At 34.3% G+C, this 22,246-nt stretch overlaps 1 protein-coding gene across 6 annotated transcripts in view; it reads left to right on the forward strand.

Moving 5' to 3' along the window:
- Positions 1-18,979, forward strand: part of CACNA2D1 (calcium voltage-gated channel auxiliary subunit alpha2delta 1) — a 494,429-nt gene extending 475,450 nt beyond the window's left edge. For all 6 annotated transcript variants that reach the window (XM_065939979.1, XM_065939980.1, XM_065939982.1 and 3 more), the window contains one exon: positions 14,921-18,979. In XM_065939979.1, the coding sequence (XP_065796051.1) occupies positions 14,921-15,037 (117 nt within the window). In that variant the 3' untranslated portion in view covers positions 15,038-18,979. The remainder of the gene's footprint in view (positions 1-14,920) is intronic.
- Positions 18,980-22,246: the final 3,267 nt, after the last annotated feature.

A 22,246-nucleotide genomic window follows, 5' to 3' on the forward strand; every position in this document is an offset into this window, starting at 1 on the left:
ATAAGAATTTCCATAGATACATATTATGCAAGTAGATAATACAGATTAGAAGCAGAGCAGAGAAGTAAAATTAGTGATGGGGAATAAGGGTGAAAACGCAAACTGTTTTAGCCACTAAGTCCTTTTACCTCCATAATGACTGTTGATCAGTTCCTCTTTGAAGGGGAAAACTGATTCAAAGTTAGAGCTGTTTGACTTTTTTCTTTTTTACTGTGAGGCTTAAGTAAGACCCAGATATGAGGACTCTTTTGTTCTGTCTACTCGACCTTAAGGAGTTTTACCACGTCAAATTATTACCCAAAGAATGTTATTTTTGGACCCAAGGCTAGTGTCACTCATTAGGGAAACTTCACTCATCAACTATTTGTCACCAAAGACAGATTAAATTTACTCAGGTGCACTTCCAAGATCATATAAAAACCTATTATCCCAAATATCTTCACCATTGGAAACTATTTTTTGATCACGACAAAAAGATTTTACAAAGACAGAAATTTCCAATGTTAAAGTTCCCATAAATTGTCAAATGGATTGTGTGTGAAAGTACAACTCTTGCTCAGTAGCTTAATGTGCTAATAATGTCTTGTGTTTTTTTAGCACTGGAATATTTTGGTAATGCTTATTTGCAATGGTCACTGTGAATCTGCTCTGAGTGGAGGCTCACGTAAACTGCTGACTGCCAGCAAATTGCATGAAATCTCATCTTGTATGTCTTCTTTTCTGTGTTTTCTTTCCTTTTCCTGTATTGCTACTTTGCCCGTTATTAATAGGATCAACTTATATGCACAACGAGTGGTGCCTGTACCATGATGTCAGCTCCTATCTTCATTTTACTGCAAGTTTTCATGTGGTGTGGATGGTCAGTCACTTTCTCTAATTTTTCTTTGTTTTTGTGTTTGGCTTGAAAGTTTAAAAAGTAATCCATATCCCTAAATCCACTACAATAAATATCCTGAGGCCAGGTTTTTAAAATACCAGTAGTAATGTTTTGTAAATAGCAACGTTCAAAATTACATGTTTCTAATCCTGAATAGAGGCTATCAGTTTCCTATATTTAGTTAAAAATTAGTAATGTCTCTTCTGGGAAGATCCCCTGGAGAAGGGAATGGCACCCCACTCCAGTATTCTTGCTGGAAATGTTTCTTAAGATTTTACTAAAGGTTAAGTCAATGTGGGAAAAAAGTATACATTCTTCATGATGTCTTACTTTTACTTAAGAGAAATACCCTAAGGACAATTATTAGAGACAGTCGTAAGTTTTGTTTCAAAAGTTGCTAACATAAAAGTAATGAAATATTTCAGTTTTAACAAGCATTATTCGGTACCTTCTAAGCTCATTATCCTAATTTTTCCCTTATGTAAATGAATATTGTCTAAACAGCATTTCTTAGTTATTGATGTTCTTAGTGAAATATTTTAGTATCACTAAGTGCTTCTAATTTCTAAGTTAATTTTACTTAATATTATTTACATTATCTAGGCTAGGATTATCATTATTTGTTATTCTCTGACAAATTTCTGAATTACATACTCAGTACGACTGAATAGATATTTTAGGGCCTGAGTTTATAGTCAGAGTTCCATTACATTTTCTATTCTTTTTTGATGTTTTGGAATCCTGAATGTTGTAACTAGACAGCATTTGTTATGTTCTTTCTTCACTGCTGTCCAGGTAGTCTTTGGTTAGGAAACCACTAGGTGGAGATGTGGCCATTACTGAAGAGTGAGCTCATCAGAAGGAGAGAAAAATGGAATAGCAGAGGGAGTGTCAAAATGTTCTGGGATAATAAAATAATGCTTTTGAAGAATTAAGTGGCAAAGAAAATCAAAGCAAATCAGTAACATGTACTATTGAGGAAGTTCATTATTTTATGCAAACATAATTGGTAAATACATGTTATTGACAACACGAGAAATGAATATGTAGGATAAATATGTGTGTATACATACACATACATTAAACCTACCTCATGATTGAATGTGGTAAGTGTACTAAGGTGCTATGTAGGAAATGCTTTGTTAGGGATCTTATTCCTATTAAGAGAGTTATGTGTAGTATCTACCTGCGTAAATAATTTTAAATATGCATTTTCTTTGAAGCTGCTGTGGGTGATGTAAGTATAGACCTATCTAAATTCCAGAGTTAGTTATTATTTGGTGGATGCTTTTTACCAATGATTTGAGCTCTTACTCCCTGGAGGAGGAAATGGGAAGCCACTCCAGTTTTCTTGCCAGGAAAATCCCATGGAGAGAGGAGCCTGGCAGGCTGCAATCCACAGTGTTGCAAAGAGTTGGACACTATCAAGTATACACTCACCGTGAGCTCTTACTGTTTGCAATTAGCCAGTCACCCCAGGTTCGGGGCGGGGAAAGAAAGGAAGAGAGTTAAGTAATACTTGTCTAACAAGAGAAAAATGGAGAGATTTTTACTTACTGGTATATCTGGTCTTAAAAAATAAGCCTCAGGGCAAGAACATGGTTTAGATGTTTTTTTTCCTTGAGTAGTAATGGGACAGAAAAAAAAAAAGAATGAGGCATTCTTAGTTGTTATCTTTACTAAGAGTATTTTGAGACAGGTCCCTAGAAGGAAATTAAAATTACTCTTTCATATCTTAAAATATATGTAAATAATTTTGGCACTCTATTCCTTTACCGTTTAAAGCTGAAACAAGGTACCAGTCTATTATCTACTCCACTAACCTTTAAAAATCAGACTGATTTATCTGGTTATGGTGTTAGTGGGATTTTGGTCTCTTTAAAACAGGAAAAAAAAATGCTGAGGTTTCTCCCACATCTATGCATTTGTGATTTAGAATGTTTTTAGAACGTATCTCATAATTTATTTTCATATAATAATTTCAAGTCTTGGTATATGTGGTTGCCCATGCAAAACATTTGAGAAAACATGATCAGGAAACTGAAGGGACAGATTTTTCAGTGTGGATCAACATGCAGACTTCAGGGACTCCAAATAAGTTATCTGAACTACCACCTCCCAGACTGAAACAGACATAGCTCATCATCACCCAGAGGAAATTAACCCCCCCTCAAAAAAAACATTGGAAATATAAAAATAAAAACAATGAAAGCAGAGCCAGAAAGAATATTTTTCTTTCCATAACATTTCTAGAACATACAGATGTATTCTGCATTAATACATCAATGGGTCTTGTATGTTTGCTTATTTTGTAGTCTATCAAATTAATACTTACCCAGAACTGGAAAGCTCTCCTAGTGAAGTGACAATTAAGCCTTTAAGTTAGTATTTTATGTTTGTAGTGTTCCTAACTAATCAAACAACCACTACTTTATTTGAGTACAAGTACTCATTTACCAAGTACTTGCAGTACACCTACTATGTGTCAGGCCACTGTTATATGCCTGAGATATTTAAGATACATTTATACTAAAATGTAATTTTTTATCTCAAATTCACATGCAATTCAGCATCCTGTTTTTTCACCTGGTTAATCTACGTAGAGGGAAGGGTATTTGAACAAAGAGAAGAGGAAATGCAAAGGTCCCAAGAAAACAAATACCTTTATCTGTTGCAGAGAAAGTTAGTGTTATTGGAGCAATGTGAAGCGGGGAGGAATAGAGGAAGATGAAGATGGAGAGGCAGCCAAGCTGCACACCACATAAAGCTTTGTAGGCCTTTATAAGAAATTTGGATTTTGTTCTGAGAAATTTCAAGAAGGGCGTGAAAGGGTTTGGTTTTAAGAAGGCTACTTTTTGGAGAGAAAATTGTTAAAGAGCAAGAATGGAAGCAGAGAGTCAAGGGAGGCAACTTTTGCAAGAGGGTAGGCCGGAAGTAACAGTAAACTGGACATGACATAGTAAGTAGTAGGTCTGGGGATATATTTTGAAACTAGAGTTAAGAGGATAGGCTAATAGATTAGATTTGAAAAAAGGAAGACTCAGATGATCTGTTGTCTTTGACCTGCTTCATTACTCCTAGAAATATCATTCAGAAAAATAACATTTAGGGGCAAATTTAAGATGTTTCTGAGAATCAAAAGGAGAGGTGATAGTGCTCAATGCATGTGGAGCTCAGAGGAGCATTCAGGGGTAAAGGTTTAGAAGCGTGAGTTATTGAGTTTCTGGTCCAAGATGGTGACAGAGGAGACTTAAAATTCACCCTTAACCCACAGTCCTACCAAACCTACAGCTATGAAAAGAGCAATACCCTCTGAGAGAAATGTAGAAAGTAGATGAGCAACTCTTATGAACTGAGTGAATGTAATACACACGCAAATGAGTAGGAAAAGCTGAGGAACATGGTCTCCATAAACCACTCACCTGGCCCAGCAACATACAATTAGAAAGGAACTCACGGCTTCGACCTGAGCAGTGCAGGGTTTAGGTTGAACTTCTAACAGCCCAATTTTTTTTTTAATTTTTAAAATTATTTTTAATTGGAGGATAATTGCTTTACAATGTTGCTAGTTTCTCCTGTGCAACAACATGAATCAGCTATAAATATACGTATATCTTCTCCTCCCTCTCGAGCCTCCCTTGGCCCTGCGCCCGCCTCACCGTCTAGGTCACCACGGAGCACTGGGCAGAGCTTCCTGTCAGTTCTCTATTGTACACATAATACTGTATATGTCGGTGCTACTCTCTCAATTCATCCCACCTTCTCCTTCCTCCATTGTATCCTCAAGTCCATTCTCTACATCTGCGTCTCTATTTCTGCCCTGAAAACAGGTTCACTGGTACCCTTTCTATAGATTCCTTATATATGCATCAATGTAAGATCATTGTTTTCCTCTTTCTGATTAACTTTACTCAGTTTTCTTTTTATGGTTGAGCAATGGAATCAATGTATATATGTACAACAACTTCTCTGCACCCCAACTTTTAAGACTCTCACCTGAGGGATGGGCCCCCCAAACTTCTAGCTTTGAAAGTCTAATGGGCCTTGTGTCCATAAGACAGACAAGACTATAGCTACAAAGAAACAATTTTTAACAGATTTGCAAGGACTCCCTGTGGCTCTCCTTCCAAAGTTCAGAAGAGAGAGCAGAGAGAAATGCACTTCTCCCAACCTTTCCCTTAGAGAGGCTATTTACATACTTTAAAAGATTTGCCTGCAGGTAAGGCTAATGAAAGTGAAAGAGGAGAGTGAAAAAGTTGGCTTAAATCTTAACATTCAGAAAACTAAGATCATGGCATCTGGTCCCATCACCTCATGGGAAATAGAGGGGGAGACAGTGGAAACAGTGTTAGACTTTATTTTTTTGGGCTCCAAAATCACTGCAGATGGTGATTGCAGCTATGAAATTAAAAGACGCTTACTCCTTGGAAGGAAAGTTATGACCTACCTAGACAACATATTAAAAAGCAGAGACATTACTTTGCCAACAAAGGTCCGTCTAGTCAAGGCTATGGTTTTTCCAGTGGTCATGTATGGATGTGAGAGTTGGACGGTGAAGAAAGCTAAGCACCGAAGAATTGATGCTTTTGAACTGTGGTGTTGGAGAAGACTCTTGAGAGTCCCTTGGACTGCGAGGAGATCCAGCCAGTCCATCCTAAAGGAGATCAGTCCTGGGTGTTCATTGGAAGGACTGATGCTGAAGCTGAAACTCCAGTACTTTGGCCACCTCATGCGAAGAGTTGACTCATTGGAAAAGACTCTGATGCTGGGAGGGATTGGGGGCAGGAGGAGGAGGGGACGACAGAGAATGAGATGGCTGGATGGCATCACAGACTTGATGGGCATGAGTTTGAGTCAACTCCGGGAGTTGGTGATGGACAGGGAGGCCTGGTGTGCTGCAATTCATGGGGTCGCAAAGAGTCGGACATGACTGAGTGACTGAACTGAAGGCTTCTAGTTTAGCTCACGTTTAGGGACTTACTTCACGACTCCCTGGAGACAGGCGAAGGGGTAGACTATGCCCATTGACCCTCTGACTTACTCCAGGTCAATGGTATCTTCCTAAAAGAAGCTTGTGATCCCATCTGGCACCTTGGCTTTTGAGGTAGCTTCCCAAAAGACACACCCTTTTGTCACTTGGCTCTGAGAGCCAGCAGGGCTCGCGTTCACATCCACCAAAGGACCTAGAACCACAGCAAACAAATAGTTCTCAAATGCCTATCCCCTTAGAATTCAGCACAGAGGGAGCAGGCAGAAGTGCCCATCCCTCAGTCTTTCCCTGAAAGAGGTGTTTTCGCATATTTTGGAGGCTGCTGCCTGAGGATCCAGCCTCCAATCAGCCTGTTTCTGGTGCTGACTGAGATCTCCCCTACTGGGACACTGACAGATGTTAGCACACCCTCAACTACTAGGATCCAAAGGGAAAACCACAACACAGGGTGTCAAGGAAAGTGAAGAAACAGAAAAATATGTCTTAAAAGAAAAAGAACTCCACAAACAGACCTTAATGATACAGAGAAGAGTGAGTGACATGAGGAAGAGTTCAAAATATGGTCATAAAAATAGTCACCATATCAGGAGAAGAATGCATGAACTGAGAATTTCAGCAAAGAATATGCAAGAAAGTACCAAACAAATGTCACAGAGCTGACGAATACAGTAACTATACTGAAAAGGCCAATAGAGAGGAGTTCAAATAGCAGACTAGATGAAGTGGGAGAAAGTATCAGTAAACTCACAGACAGAGCAGTGATTCATTCCATCAGGAACCAAAAGAATAAAGAAAGTGAAGATAGATAGCTAAAGCAACTTATGAGACACATCAAGTAGACTGAAATTCACATTCTAGTGTCCCAGAAGGAAAAGAAAGGCAGACACAGGCAGAAAACTGAAGAAATGATTGAAAACTTTCCTAACCTGAGAAAAGAAACACTATCCAAATCTAGGAAGCCTAGAGAGTTACAGATAAGAGGTATCCAAATAACACCCAAACCAAGTAAGGAAGAGGAAATACCTCCAAATGCATAGTGAAGGAAGAGGTAAAACTGTCATTATGTGCATATGATACGATTCTGTATATAAAAACTACTGCCAAAAACTGCTGTCACTAATCACCAATTTTATTAAATTTCAGGCTCTAAAGTCAACATTTAAAAATCAGTTTTATTTCTGTATACTAAAGATGAAGCATCTAAAACTGTCACATTCACAATACCATCAAAAACAATGAAATATCTGGAAATAACTTTAACCAACAAAACGAAAGTTCTCTATTAAATTAAAACTATAAGACTTTCCTGAAAGGAACTGAAGCCAACACAAACATATGGAAAGACATCCCATGTTAACTGATCATAAGATTGATATTGTTATAATATCTATACTACTCAAAGTCAACTGTAGATTCAACACAATCTCCATCAAAATATCAATGGCATTCTTTACAGAAATAGAAAAAAAAATCTCCAAAATTTATATGAAATGACAAAGTCTGCAAATAGTCAAAGCATTTCTCAGAAAAAATGAGAGGTGTCATATGTCCTGTTTTTGACTGTACTACAAAGCTACAGTAATAATACATTATTTTTATTTTTTTTAATAATACATTATTTTAAAAGGCATGGTAGTGGCATAAAAATGGACAGAGACCAACAGAACAGAGCCCAGAATTAAATCCCTGCTTACACTGTCAACTAATATTTGATCATGGAGCCAAGAACACCCAATGGGAAATAATAGCCTCTTTGACAAATGATGATGGGGAGATGAGATAAACACATGCAGAACAATGAAATTGGACCCCTATCTTAACACCATTCACAAAAATTAACTCAAAATGGATAACAGATTTAAACATAAAGCCTAGTATCTATAAAACTTAGTAGAAACATAGGAAGCTCCTCAACATTGTTTTGGCAATGATGTTTGGATATAACACCAAAAGTACATACAGTAAAAGCAAAAATAAGCAAATGGGACTACATCAAACTCAAATGCTTCTCCACAGCAAAAGCAACAACTGACAAGATGAAAAAACAACAGATTTCAAGAAAAAATTTGCAAACCATGTATCAGATAAGGGTTTTATATCCAAAATCCAAAATATATTTAAAAAAACTCATCAAACTCAAAAACAAAATAATCTGACTAACAAACAGGCAGAAAAACTAAATAGACCTTTTTTCAAGCAAACACAAGACTATAGTGAGCTGTCATCTCACACCTGTTGGAATGGATTTCATCAAGAAGATGAGAGACAACAGGTATTGGTGAGATATGACTAAAAGGGAACATTTATATACTGTTGGTTGAAATGTAAATTGTTGCTACCAATATGGAGCTTCCTCAAATAAAAATAAATCTACCATTATGATCCATCAATTCTATTTCTGGGTATATATGCAAAAGACATGAAAACAGGATTTTGAGGCAATAGCCATACTCCACATTCATTGTAGCATTATTCACAATGGTCAAGAAGTTATGAGGATAACATAGAGGTCCGTAAACCAGTGAACAGATAAACAAGAGGTGGAATTTATGCTTATATGTGCATATAGGCACACAGTATTATATTTTTCAGCCACAAGAAACTGCAAACTGCCATCTGCAGCAACATGAGTGGACTTTGGGCATATTATACTAAATAAGAAAAACAAGTACTGTGTGTAAAATCTAAAAAGCCAAACTCATAAAAACAGAATAAATGGTGCTTACCATGGAATAGGGGGTAGGGGATAAGACAGATGTTGTTCAAGGGTACAATCTTAGAACAAGTAGTAAATAAGCTCTAGAGAGCTAATGCATAGTACTCTGAGTATAGAAAACTACTATAGTCATCAAACTTGCTAAGAGACTAATAAATGAATTATTCTAACTACTAAAAAAAAAAGACAGTTATGTAATACGATAGAGGTGCTAATTATCACTACAATGGCAATTATATTACAGTACATAAATTATCAAATTAACATGTACACCTTAAATTTACACAGTGTTTTATTTCAAATATATTTTAATTAATGTGTCTTTGTATGGATCTCTAAATTATCAAGAGTAAATCTATGACAAAGGTGGCAAGACAATCTCTGGTAAATCTATAACGAAGAAAAGACAGTCTCTTCAACAAGTGGTGCTGGGAACACTGGACAGATACATGTGAAAGAAAGAAACTAGAACATTCTCTAATACCACACACAAAAATAGACTCAAAATGGATTAAAGACCTAATTGGAAAACCAGATACTATAAAACTCTTAGAGGAAAACACAGGCAGAATACTCTTTGACATAAGTCACAGCACTATCTTTTTGGATTAGCCTCCTAGAGTAATGCAAATAAAAACAAACTAATAGAACCTAATTAAACTCGAGTTTTTTCATGGCAAAGGAAATCATAAACAAAATGAGAAGACAGTCCACACAATGGGAGAAAATACTTGCAAATGAATCGACTAGCAAGGGATTACTCTCCAAAACATGCAAATAGGTCATGCAGCTCAATATCAAAAAACAATCCAATCAAAAATGGACAGAAGATCTAAATTTCTCCAAAGACATATAGATGATATGTGGGATCTAAAAAGATGGTACAAATGAACCTACTTACAAAACAAAAATAGAGTTACAGATATAGAAAATAAACTTACGGTTATTAAGGGGGGAAAGGAGGGTAGGAGGGGTGAATTAGGAGATTGGGAATAGCATATACAGACTACTGTATATAAAATAATTTATTATTATATAATTATTATATTATGTAACAATTTATATAAATATAAATTACTCATAGTAACTTATAAAAACCTGTTCACTCAGTGAACTCTTTTCAATAATCTGTAATGACCTACATGGGAAAAGAATCTATCTATACATACACACACACACACATATAACTGATTCACTTTGTTATCCAGAGAAAACCAACAATGTTGCAAATCAACTATACACTAATAAAAACTAATTATAAATAAATAAAACATACACATGAAAAGATGCTCAACCTCACTAAGTACTAGGGATATTGAAATAAAAACTATAATGAGGTGTCGCCTTGCACCAATCAGAACAACTGCCATAAAATGTCCACAAACAATAAACACTGGGTGCACGGGAGAGGGACCCTTCCTACATTGTTGCTGGAAATGTAGCCACTATGGAGAACAATATGGAGGTTCCTTAAAAGTTAAAAATAGAGTTAGCATATGATCTAGCACTCCCAGTCTTGGGCCTGCATCTGGAGAAAACTATAATTGGAAAAGAGACATACACCCCAGTGTTCATCACCGCACTGTCTACAATAGACAGAACACGAAAGCAACCTACATGTCAATCATGAGAGGAATGGATAAAGAAACTGTGGTACATATATGCAGCAGAATATTATTTGTCCATTAAAGAACAAAACATTGCCATTTGCAGCAACATCATGGATGGATTTAGAGATAATCACACTAGAAGTAAGTGACAGACAAAGACAAATAGCATATGATATCACTTATATGAGGAATTTAAAAATATGGTACAAATGAACTTATTTACAAAACAGGAACAGATTCACAGACTTCAGAAACAAACTTCTGGCTACCAAAAGGGAAATGTCAGGGAAGGTATACATTTTGGGATTCGGATTAACATACACACACTATTATACCTACAATAGATAATCAACAAGGATCTACTGTAAACCACAGGAAACATCACTCAACATCTCTATAATAAGCTATATAAGAAAATAATCCCAAAAAGTAGATATATGTCTATGTATAAATGAATCACTTTGCCGTACCTGAAACTGACATGACAATGTGTATCAACTATATTCTAACATAAAATAAATATTAAAAAAGTTTAAAGTAAATGATAAGGAGAGAATCTTAAAAGCAGCAAGAAAAACATCTTGTAACATACAAAGAGACATTTAAGGCTACCAGTATCTTTCCACCAAAATGTGCGGGCCTGATGTGAGTGGCATGATGTATGTAAAGTACTGAAAGAAGAAAACCTACCAAACAAAAATACTCATATCTAGTAAAACTGTCCTTCCAATTCGAAGGATAAATAAAGAGTTATAGACAAGCGAACACTGGAGTTCATTATCATTAGACTGACCTTATAAGAAATGTTAAAGGCACTCCTTTAAAATGAAACAAAACAGCACTAATTAATAATAGGAAAACATATCAAAGTATAAATCTCACTGGTAAAAATAGTCAAATTCAGAATAATCTAATATTGTAATGACTGGGTTAATCACCTAGACAAATATAGTAAAAATAACAACTATCGTACAATAATCAATGGTTACACAGACTAAGAGTTTTAGAATGCATTTGAACTTAAGTCTCAAAATAAGTCAGTAAAATGTTATAAATTATTGCATATATAGCACTAAATATTATGAGGTTTAAATAAACATTTTATATTTATAACAGTTATAATAACTATAGAGTCCCATTTCAACTTTACAGACATTCACAGACTGAAATGGAAGAAGATATTCCATACAAATAGAACCCAGAAGAAAGCTGGGCTAGGTATATACATAGACAAAATAGGCTTTAATAGAAAAACTGTAGTAAGAGACAATCATGATCATTACATAATAATAAAGGAGTCAATCTAACAAAAGGATATAAACATTTGTAAATATTTATGCACCCAACATAGGAGCACCTAAATATATAAAGCAAATATTAACAGACAAAGGGAGAAATAATAAAATTTAAAAATTGCAAACAAATCCAACAGCTTTGAAGAAATGGATAATTTTTTAGAAACATACAACATGTCAAGACTCATTCATGGAGAAATAGAAAATCTAAACAGACCAGTTACTAGTAAGAAGATTGAATCAGTTATCAAAAACCTTCCAACAAAGTCCACAAACAGATGGCCTCACTGGTGAATTCTATCAAACATTCGAAGAACAATTAATACCTGTCCCTTCCAAACTCCCAAAATATAAGAAGAGAAATGAATACTTCCTAATTCATTTTTACAAAGCCAGTCTTATTACCATGATACCAAAACCAGACAAGGGCACTACAAGAAAATTGCAAGTCAATATACTTGATGAAAACAGATAAAAAAATCCTCAACATTATCAAATTAATTCAACAATACTTTAAAAGGGTCATACACCATGATCAAGTGGGGTTTTTTCCTGGAATGCAGTGATTGTTCACAAACCACAAAATCAATTGATGTGATATACACATTAGCAAAATGAAGGCTAAAAATCATATGATCATCTTAATAGATGCAGAAAAAGCATTCAACAAAATTCAACACCCGTTTATGATAACTCTCAAAACAGTGGATATAAAGGGAATGTGTATCAACATAATAAAGGCCACATATGATAAGCCACAGCTAACATATGCTGTGAAAGATGAAAGCTTTTTCTTCTAAGATCAGGAACAAGATATAAATACCCACTCTTACTACTTTTATTCAACACATTACTGAAAGTGCTAGACAGAGCAAATAGGCATAAAGAAATAAAAGACATCCAAATTGAAAAAGAAGAATTAAAACTGTCTTTATAGACTACATGATATTATATATAGAAGGTCTTAAAGACTCTACCAAGAAACTGAGTTAATAAATTCAGTAAAAATGTAAAATGTAAAATTATTGTACAAAGAACATTTCCATTTCTGTATAATAATAATGAACTCAGAGAAATTAAGAAAGTAATTCCACTTAGAATTGGATCAAAATGAATAAAATACGTAAGAATAATTTTAACCAAGGAAGTGAAAGACCTATATTTTGAAAACTATAAGGCAGAGATGAAAGAAATAAATGGAAGATATTCAGAGCTCATAGATTAGAAGAATTATTCAAACGTCTGTACCACCCAAAGTAATTCATAAATTCCATGCAATCACCATCAAAATTTCAATGACATTTTTCACAGAATTAGAACAATCCTAAAATATATATATGAAACTACAGAAAACCCAAATATCCAAAGCAATCTTGAAGGGAAAAGTTGGATGCATGATACATCTTGATTTGAAACTATATTAAACAGCTGAAGTAATAGGAAAACTGAACAGCCATATGTAGAGGAATAAAACTGGACCACTATCTTAACACCATTCACAAAAATCAACTCAAAATGGATTAGTGATTTGAAGACCTGAAACCATAATAAATCTAGGAGAAAATACAGGGAGTAATCTCCTTGGCACTGGTTTTGGTAATGACTGTTTGGACCTGTCACCATAGAAAAGCAAAGGCAACAACAAAAAAGTGGGATAACGTCAAACTTAAAATTTTCTGCACAGCAAAGGAAAACAACAGAATTAGAAGGCAGCCCATAGAATGGGAGGGAATGTTTGCAAATTGTGTACATGATAAGGGGCCAGTATCCAAAATCTATAAAGAACTCATATAACTCAATATCAAAGAAATAATCTGATTTTAAAATTTGCAAAGGATCTCAGTAAACATTTTTACAAAGAAGATATACAGATGGCCAATAGTACATGAAAAATACTTAATGTCACTAAACATCAGAACAATACAAGTCAAAACCACGAGTATCGCCTCACACCTGTTAGAATGGCTATTAACAAAATGACAAGCGATAAGTGCTGGCAATGCTATAGATAAAAGGATGTGGACTGTCTTTACATACTGTTGGTGTGAGTGTGAGTTGGTGCAGCCACTCTGGAAAACAGCATTGAGTTTCCTAAAAAAATTAAAAATATAATTACTATACGATCCAGGAATCCCACCTCTGAGATGTGAAAAACAAAATGTTCTTTAATGGATTATTTTTCTTCAGATTTACCTTTAACAGACTTCTGCCTTAAAATACAATTCAAGAAGAAATTGTATATGCTCAGTGACAGGCACTGTATTAAATCCTACTGAGCAAAAAAAGCCATTGTTTTAGTGTCTGGGAGCTCAGAGTCTTTGTAAAATTTTTCTGACTATAAAATGTACTTCTTTCATAACCTGTTATTTTGATTATTGGACGATGAACCTTGGATTAGTGAATTCTTAAAAGATGTTTAGGAAAATAATGAGATAAGGGATTTCCTGGGTTTGTGGAGGGATTGTGGAGTTTTTTTTTTAATTGAAGTATAATTGACCTATAATATTAAAGTTCCACGTGTAAAATATAGTGATTCACAATTTTTAAAGGTTTTTCTCCCATTTATAGTTATAAAATATTGCTACATTCCTCATGTTGTATAATATATCCTTGTAGCTTATCTTATACCTAGTCATTTACCTTTTAAGATAGGAAGGTTTTTTTTAATGCAATTCCTAAAGGAATCAAAGGATGCAAAAAATATTACAGAATACAGAACCTAGGAATAAAAGTTATTTTGTGTTACCAAGGAATCTAATGATCCACCAGTAGACAATGTGGGATCCAAATGAGCAAATTGGTATCTCTAAACAGAACAAATCTCTCTTGCTAGCTTAGCTCCTTATTTTGGATATAAGTTTTCAAAGTGTCCTTCCTTGAGGGTTCAACTACATTATTGTTCATTTAATTCTTGATGAAGGTCCAGATGAAGGTCCAAACCCTAACCTTTCAAACTGGATATGGAAAATAAATGCTCATTTTCAAATTTATTTATTTTACCAGTCTCAAACTTTGCCTTATAGAGTATAATTGCTAATATCTTAATTTTTTTGAATTATAAAACAGACTGTTACATTTTTATATCTTATATTTATAAATATAAAAGGATGCTTAACACTGTGAAAGTAAGGGTTTTTTTTTTTACTTTAGAAATTGGTATATCATTCAATTCACCATTTATTATTAAAGTATTTCCTTTAATAATCATCAGACTCTACAACTAAAAATGTAAAGCGTTCTTCAAATGGTACTGGGAAAATAGATTAATCCAAAATTGTTGAATAGTAAAATATAGGACAATGTAATTTATCTGCATTCAAAGCAAAGCAGCATTATAAGGTGAGTTCAGAAGTGGACTAAACATAGGGTACTTGGAGAGATGTCTTACTAAATATTTTTCAGGAGTTTTCTTTTCCCCTTTCTTTCCAACAGGAGGATTATACCGACTGTGGTGGTGTCTCTGGATTAAACCCCTCCCTGTGGTCCATCATGGGCATCCAGTGTGTACTACTTTGGCTTTTATCTGGCAGCAGACACCACCAGTTATGACCTTCTCAAACCAAATCTGCAGATTAAACTCCAGACCCTGCTGAATCAGGAGCCCTCAACTGCATTAAAATAGGGTCAACTGCGAACTCAGCAGACCACTAGCTGGGCCCACCCCATGGCATCCATCTAAGACGAAGACTCATAAGGCAAGGCACCCACTGGCTGCATGTCAGGGTGTCAGATCCTTCAACTTGTGTGAATGCTGCATCATCTATGTATAACATCGAAGCAAAATTCTATACATGCTCTATTGGAAAATTTGAAAATTTGTTGTTGCCTTGTTGGTGATTACATGTTAAAGGGCTCCCCACACAGTTGTTTATGGATCATGCAAATTGTCTTGATTTTGACTTGCTGCAATCCTTGTTCTTTTACCAAGAAAATCTCTTGGGGAAAAGAGTTGCTTTTTTTCCTTCACTTATTCTTCTGTTAAAAATTATTTCCTGCTTTGAGTAATTGTTATTGGAAATATATAGAGAGAAACAGAGGGAGAAAGAATTAACATTGGTGTAATCTGGCAAAATAGAAATAGTGGCTTATTTTCTACAAAAAAAAAAAAAAAATGCCATGAATAAAATGCCTTATGAAGAATGGCTTCTCTGCCAGAGATATAACACAAATGATGGTCAAGTTTTGGTGGGTATAATGAATTGGTTGTTTGAAAATAATAACTAAGAAATTACATTAAAGGTGCTTGAAGGTAGAATCAATATGTGACATATTTCCTCATAAATGTGAGCCCTTAATAAATGCTTCGATGTAATGTCCTTTTTGTTCACAGTAAAGTTCCGTAGTGCTAGCCAGATACTTCAAAATGCTCTAAGAAAAGCTTGTTGGGGGGAGGGGAAATGTTTTTTCTTGTGATAAATGAACTTTGGTTACCAAGGGTATTTTGCATGATGCTGCTGCTATTTTAACTTTGGGTTTGTTTCTCTCTTACTGTAGAGTATAGTCCATTGAAAAGTTAACTGAGTGACATTATTGTTATGTAAGAATCTGAACCTTGCAGTGTAATGCACTTAAGTCATCATTTAAAATGTCTTTAAACTACTCTGAATATACTGTGCAATGTAAATGCTGAATGATTGGATTGGTGAAATGGGAATTAATGGATTTTATACAGATTCGTGCTTTTGCCTGAAAATCTATGTACAGATATTTTAAGTACATAAATCAGATTTGACACATTTATTTTTTGAAGAGTACATATATGTTCTCAGTGAAGAGACATCCTAGGTTTCCTCTCTGTTCGCTGGAATAGTAGCACGTACAATCCCAAATTCGCTGCTGCTTTTGTTGCCTCCATTTTAAATGATATGAGCACTTGACCAAAATTTCCATACAATTTGATGAGGGTTTTACAATAATCTGAACAAATAGGAAACCTTGAATCTCTATGTATGCACATGAATACTTGATTGTGAATAATCAAAATTGTTTTTATACAGCCTCATTAGTGAAAATGGTTAGTGTATTAAAACAGATATTTCATTATAGAGTAATATGGTAGAATTTATTTATGCTTTTAAAGATTATTTTCAGGGTTAAACAGTATTTGAAGAATGGATAAAAACAATGAATGTGTAACAATTATAGGGAATAATTCTGCTGAAGGCTGGAAGTATGCAGATATTCTTTTTTCAAACATGCCAGAAACTGGTATGTGTCTATGCTGGAAATTTTCTTATATATCATTTTTAAGTAAAAATCTTATTAACATTATCCAGTATGCTTTAATATGCTTCATATATCAAAGATATAACCAATTCTTTAGCATAGTTTAAGAGATATATTTGTTTTGTTTTTAGCTTTGCACATATTTGTAATTCCCTTCACCACTAGTATACCCTAGTACCACTTGTGTACATTTCCTTATTTAAAATATTTTTTTATTTAAAAATGGGGGTAGAGGGAAATGGAATCACTTTGCCAACTATTGTTCTAAGAGTTGACATCAGTTACCATTTCTAATACATTGTTGTGATTTTGTAGTCTCATTTGTAACTGGTATTGACATTTTAGAAAACACCAAAGTGATTTAAAAAAATATGGAACTTCTCACTCTAGTAACAGTATGTTTAAATCATGTTGTTTGTTAATTAAATATTTAAAATTTATTGTTAACTTTTGCTAGACTATTTTAAATCATGAAAGTGTTGAGAAGGGGATATCAAAATATAGTTATGTTAGCTTGTGTACATAAACGACGCACATTAAAACAAGCAAATTGCTTCCAGCATACAACAGACTACCTTAAAATTATCTTTAAAATCTATTAAATATATTTTCATGGCTAATGTCACCGAAGTATGTTTTCATCAACTATATTGTTGTGTTCTTCACAGTGAAACTTGGCATCTCCTGGCAGGGTCCTATTTGATTTCGTTTGCCATCAAAATATATTTACGTGCATGAGTCTTGCCATGATCCTTTATTTTCTGTTATAAATTAAACATATATTATGACAGCCACATATATGTTAATAAATTGAGTAAGAACATGCTCTCTGACTAAAAACTGTTCTCATGCCTAATACTAGTCTTCATGCATTTTGAAAGACCGTAACACTCATTCCATCCAATTATTATTTTTACTTTAGGATTTTTCTGAGTTCTGATTGTTGGACAATAACTTAAATCACAGCCTGTTATAATATTAATTTTCAAAGACTAAAAGTACAAGAGATCAAGAAAAAAGCTCTTAAACTCCTGCTTACCGAATTTTTTGCTATGCTCATGCCACTGTGTAGTTTTCACTAAAACAAAATCAAAATAAGTCTTGCATTGGTGTTGAATAACAGGAATGGATTTTGCATTAATGATTTGTTTATATTTTCTTCATTTGAACAACCAGCATTACTGCCAAACACCAATCGTGGTCCATATTTGTAACAGGTTTTTAACATGACATAGTTAGCAAGTTTGACTGAAGAGATTTTTAGGTCCTGGGTCTAATAAGATTTTAGTATGATCTTTTTTCATGTTTCTAATGCTTGAGGCATTATTGCTTAACTTGGAAAAATCTAGACAGTGTTGCTGCCATTTGTAAGTTTTCCTATAATATTCGTTTTATTAACTTTTAAACTGGCCTTACTGGGTTCAAATAGGCAGTATCCCTTTTAAGTGACCTTTGCAACCCAAGTGTTACTTGCTTATTTGATGCTCTTTTGTATTTTACATCTCATTTAAATCTTTCTCTCCACCAAAGCTTAAATTCTATGTCTTAATTTAAACTCTGAACTATTCCATTAATCATGTTAGTTGACATTAAAGTGTCTAGAGGTACAGAGGCTGACCTAGGGAAACAAAATGGATGTTGTGACTCAGAGGATACAGTAGAATGATGGTTTCACCTTCTCACAGTTTTAAATATGTTACAATTATCTGGAACCTGTGTTGTTTTCCCATAGCATAGAATGTTAATACTGCTATTATTCCATGTACATTTCTGTAAAGAGCAAATCAATAAAGCAAAGGTTTGAAGTTTCTTGATTTCTTGAAAAAATTCCAGAATGTTAAAGTCTTAGAAAACCTTTACCAACAGTTTCATCTACTTTATTTCTAATTCACAAGATTAACTCAAAGAAATTCTGAGACTAATGGGATACTGTCTTGAAAAGATGCCAATTAAGTCTACAGTGTGACCTGACAGAGCTGTCTTTTCTGTTGTGCTGTATGTTGTTGGATCATTACTATTAGGGATACTTTTATTGAAATGCTCAGTGTGCATCCATGAAAAAGGCCAAGTGGCTTTGTGAACAATATATCCTTTCTCCCCTTTATTATGTTCTCTTGACACTTTTGTGGAAATTAGCCTGATAAAAACATTTTTGTAAAAATTTGTATATTACAGTTATAAAAATATTTATAATCCCAGAAAATGTTGTGTTAAATCTTGTGCAAAAACAGTATATTCAGAATAAAAGTTTATCATTTAAAGTCACCAGCTCTGATTATTTAATTATTTAAAATTCAGCTCAAAGAACCAGAGGTCTCTGTCAAACATACAGTTTAAGAAAGCAGGCTTTCCAGTGGAGAGACTTCTAGATTGTGAAAATAAAATCTAGCATTACAAAAGTGCTTTTACAGTTTCAACCTCAACTCACAAACAAATTTAATTGCAACTCCTTTGCATAGCTCTGACCCTTCTCACATGTGCTTCTGCCATCAAGGTAGTTAGAAACTTATTAAAACAAACTTTTGACTTATGTAAGAAATTTTTTTTAAGAAATTTTTTTCTATACAAAAATAATGTTTCCATGCTTCTTTAAAGACTTTGGGAAAATAGTTTGAAAGAAACAAGTGAAATATATGAAATGCACATAACTGTTATACATGTTATTAACACAAATATCTCTCCTTGCTGATAGCTATGTTATACCAAATAGGAGCTGACACAGTGAAGTATAATATACAGAATTTTTTAACTTGTTTTACAAGTTACATTTAGACCAGCTTACCACCTGCCCTCCTATGCTCACCTAAGTAATGAGCCTGGTATTATGTAGAATCTAATACAATGTAAGTCTATTTTTCATTTTGGGAACTCTTTAAGAGAGAGCAAGAATACCTACACAGGAGAGGAATGTAGTATGTGGGTTACCAATGATGGTGATTACTGGAAAATCTGACCCCTTGTTTCTGATCAAGGCATTTTAACAGGGAAATTACTAAAAAGGGTAAGGTGAATAACATTTGCTTTCTGAACATCTGGCTTCATTCTGAACCAATTTATCCCCTCAATCAATCCTCTTACTCCCTGCTACCCTCATTTCCTCTATCAATCATCTTGATCCCATCCCCACCTCTTCCCTGGGGACCACGCCTCATCAATTCTCCTTTCTCCAGCATATTCCGTCTCCCTTTTCTACAGACTTTCTTCCCTCTCTCTGCAAGCACATTCAGAACACCTCTACTTAAAACACGACTTAGTGACTAAACAACAATTTAAGACTAAAATCAATTATCCAGTGCTGCACATTACTTCCTCAAGGATAACCCTAAAAATGAATTTGTGTGCATATGTGCCTGTGTATTTTAACATTTATTCTTTGCAATATCTCAATGAGGCCTTAAAATTTTAGATATGAAAAGTTTGTTATCTGACGTTTTGGGTGACCACTGAAAATTTTAAGTTACTGGTATGAAGGTCTGATAACTTCAAGGTCTTGGGTACTTCTTGATTCTCAAATTCTTTATATCTTAAAGTTGAGTTATTATTCACAAAGCACCAATACAATTTTCTATAAATTGGTATATAATCAATAATACTATATAATAATATTTTTATTTAATAGATTATTTTAAATAAGCATATTTAAAAAGAAATTTAACATTACTATGTAACTGGAAAGCCAATATAATTTGCTATAATTAGTAATCATGTCACATGTTCATATCTATTATAAAGAAATTTTTAAAAAATCAGCATACACCAGTGTCAAGTGTGCTAGATTTAACATTTCTTCAACACATTTATTGTAATGATAAATTAGGCAGTTTCTCTATTGCTACTATGAATGTTTTCAAGATCAAATCTGGACTCAGTCATCTGACTATACATTGTAAGTATTAGTGGATTAAAATATATTTACCAAAATGAATACTCGTGAAAAGCTTTTCAAAGTTTGAGTTTTCTTGGATGCATGGGTTTAGTTTTTGAAAACTACTTTATCATAGTAGTTTTTTAGTATCTCAGGACCCTAACATGTCTTTAAAGTTTACTTGTAAAACATATTCACTGATATAAGGACAAAATATAGTGTACCAAGGTTGGAGTAACAATAGCAATTTTCTATATTGAGAAGGATGGTTTTCTCAAATTGTTTAAGAAAAAAATGACCTTTTGTGAAATTATGGGATGGCTGACAACTATTGTAACTGGTGAAATTGTTAATAAACTTAGGTTAGATATCATTTTATCTGTACTCTAATCCCTCCATTTTTAATTTTAAAATTACACTGATCTGTAAAATTCCTAAGTCTGATAGATACTGACCTAGTCCTTATGAGAGCAGCATGCCAAGTAGTAACTGCAATCTGCTGTTTAGATTTGGCTTCTGACTTTACTACTTCCTAGCTGTGTAACCCTGTGCAAGTTACGTGATGTTTCCAAGCTTCAGTTTCCCCATCCTTAAAAAAGTAATAGTAACTGCACAGTAGGATGGTAATGATGAATAAATGATATAATTAATATATAGGGCCCAGACTGTCAGCTCTCAATAATGCTATCCATTAGTACTATGTATTGTTACCACAATCATCTTCCCAGCCAGCATCATCATTTTGACCTAGAGCTTTTCAGATCCTAATTATCTGCATCACTTTTCATTTAATATATTTACTGATTCTCTATTCAACTTAAGTGTTAGAAGTAGAGCCTTATTTAGAATAAAAAAGCAGCACCTTCCTAAATGGAACTGCTGGGTAGGAATATTGAAAATTTAACAAGAATTTACAATAAAGTGCTATAAGAAATGATTGCTCCCACATTTATTTCTTATAGAAATAAGGAATGAATTATTTTTCTGATATAAGAAATAATATATATATTCTGGGAGCTTACAATACGATAACCTAGCTAGAATGAGTGGCCAGAGGAGGTTGCCATGATACTGAGTTAAGGGAAAGAGGTGATAGTACAATTACAAGAGTGGAGAGTGTGTGAAAGCTGAGAGGTGCGTGCAAGAAACTGGAGGGAGCGGATTATGAGTTCAGTATGGCTTGGGGGGAGGGTGATAAGTAGCTAAACATGAAGTGGAAGATGACGCTGAAGGTAAAAAGGGCCATAGCCTGGAGCCCCCTCCAGAGGGGGTGGCTAGGTAACTGGAAGCTGCTGAAGGTTTTTAAGCAGAAAACAGTTTGATGAGATTGGCATTTCAGGGAAAACACTGGATGAAATATGGGTTATCGGTAGAACACCTACAGAAAAGAACCAATTAAGAGGCTATTGTCAAGGTGAGAAACTTATTGATTGGCATATAGGAAGCTAGATAGAAAAAGCGGACTGATTTTAGAAGTATTCAGAAGGGAAACAGGAAAGAATTTCATGATTTACTTGTAGTAAAAAAGAAAGACAAAATGTACAGTTACTCCCAGGTTTTTGAAGTTTAATATTGTGTAGAATGATACAGTCCCCCAAGTTAGGAAAGAATGGAGGTACTAGAAATAGGGACATGTGGGACAAGTCCAGAGGAGAAAACGAGGGCTT

The sequence above is a fragment of the Muntiacus reevesi genome, chromosome 6, assembly GCF_963930625.1.
Source record: "Muntiacus reevesi chromosome 6, mMunRee1.1, whole genome shotgun sequence".
Lineage (NCBI taxonomy): Eukaryota > Metazoa > Chordata > Mammalia > Artiodactyla > Cervidae > Muntiacus > Muntiacus reevesi.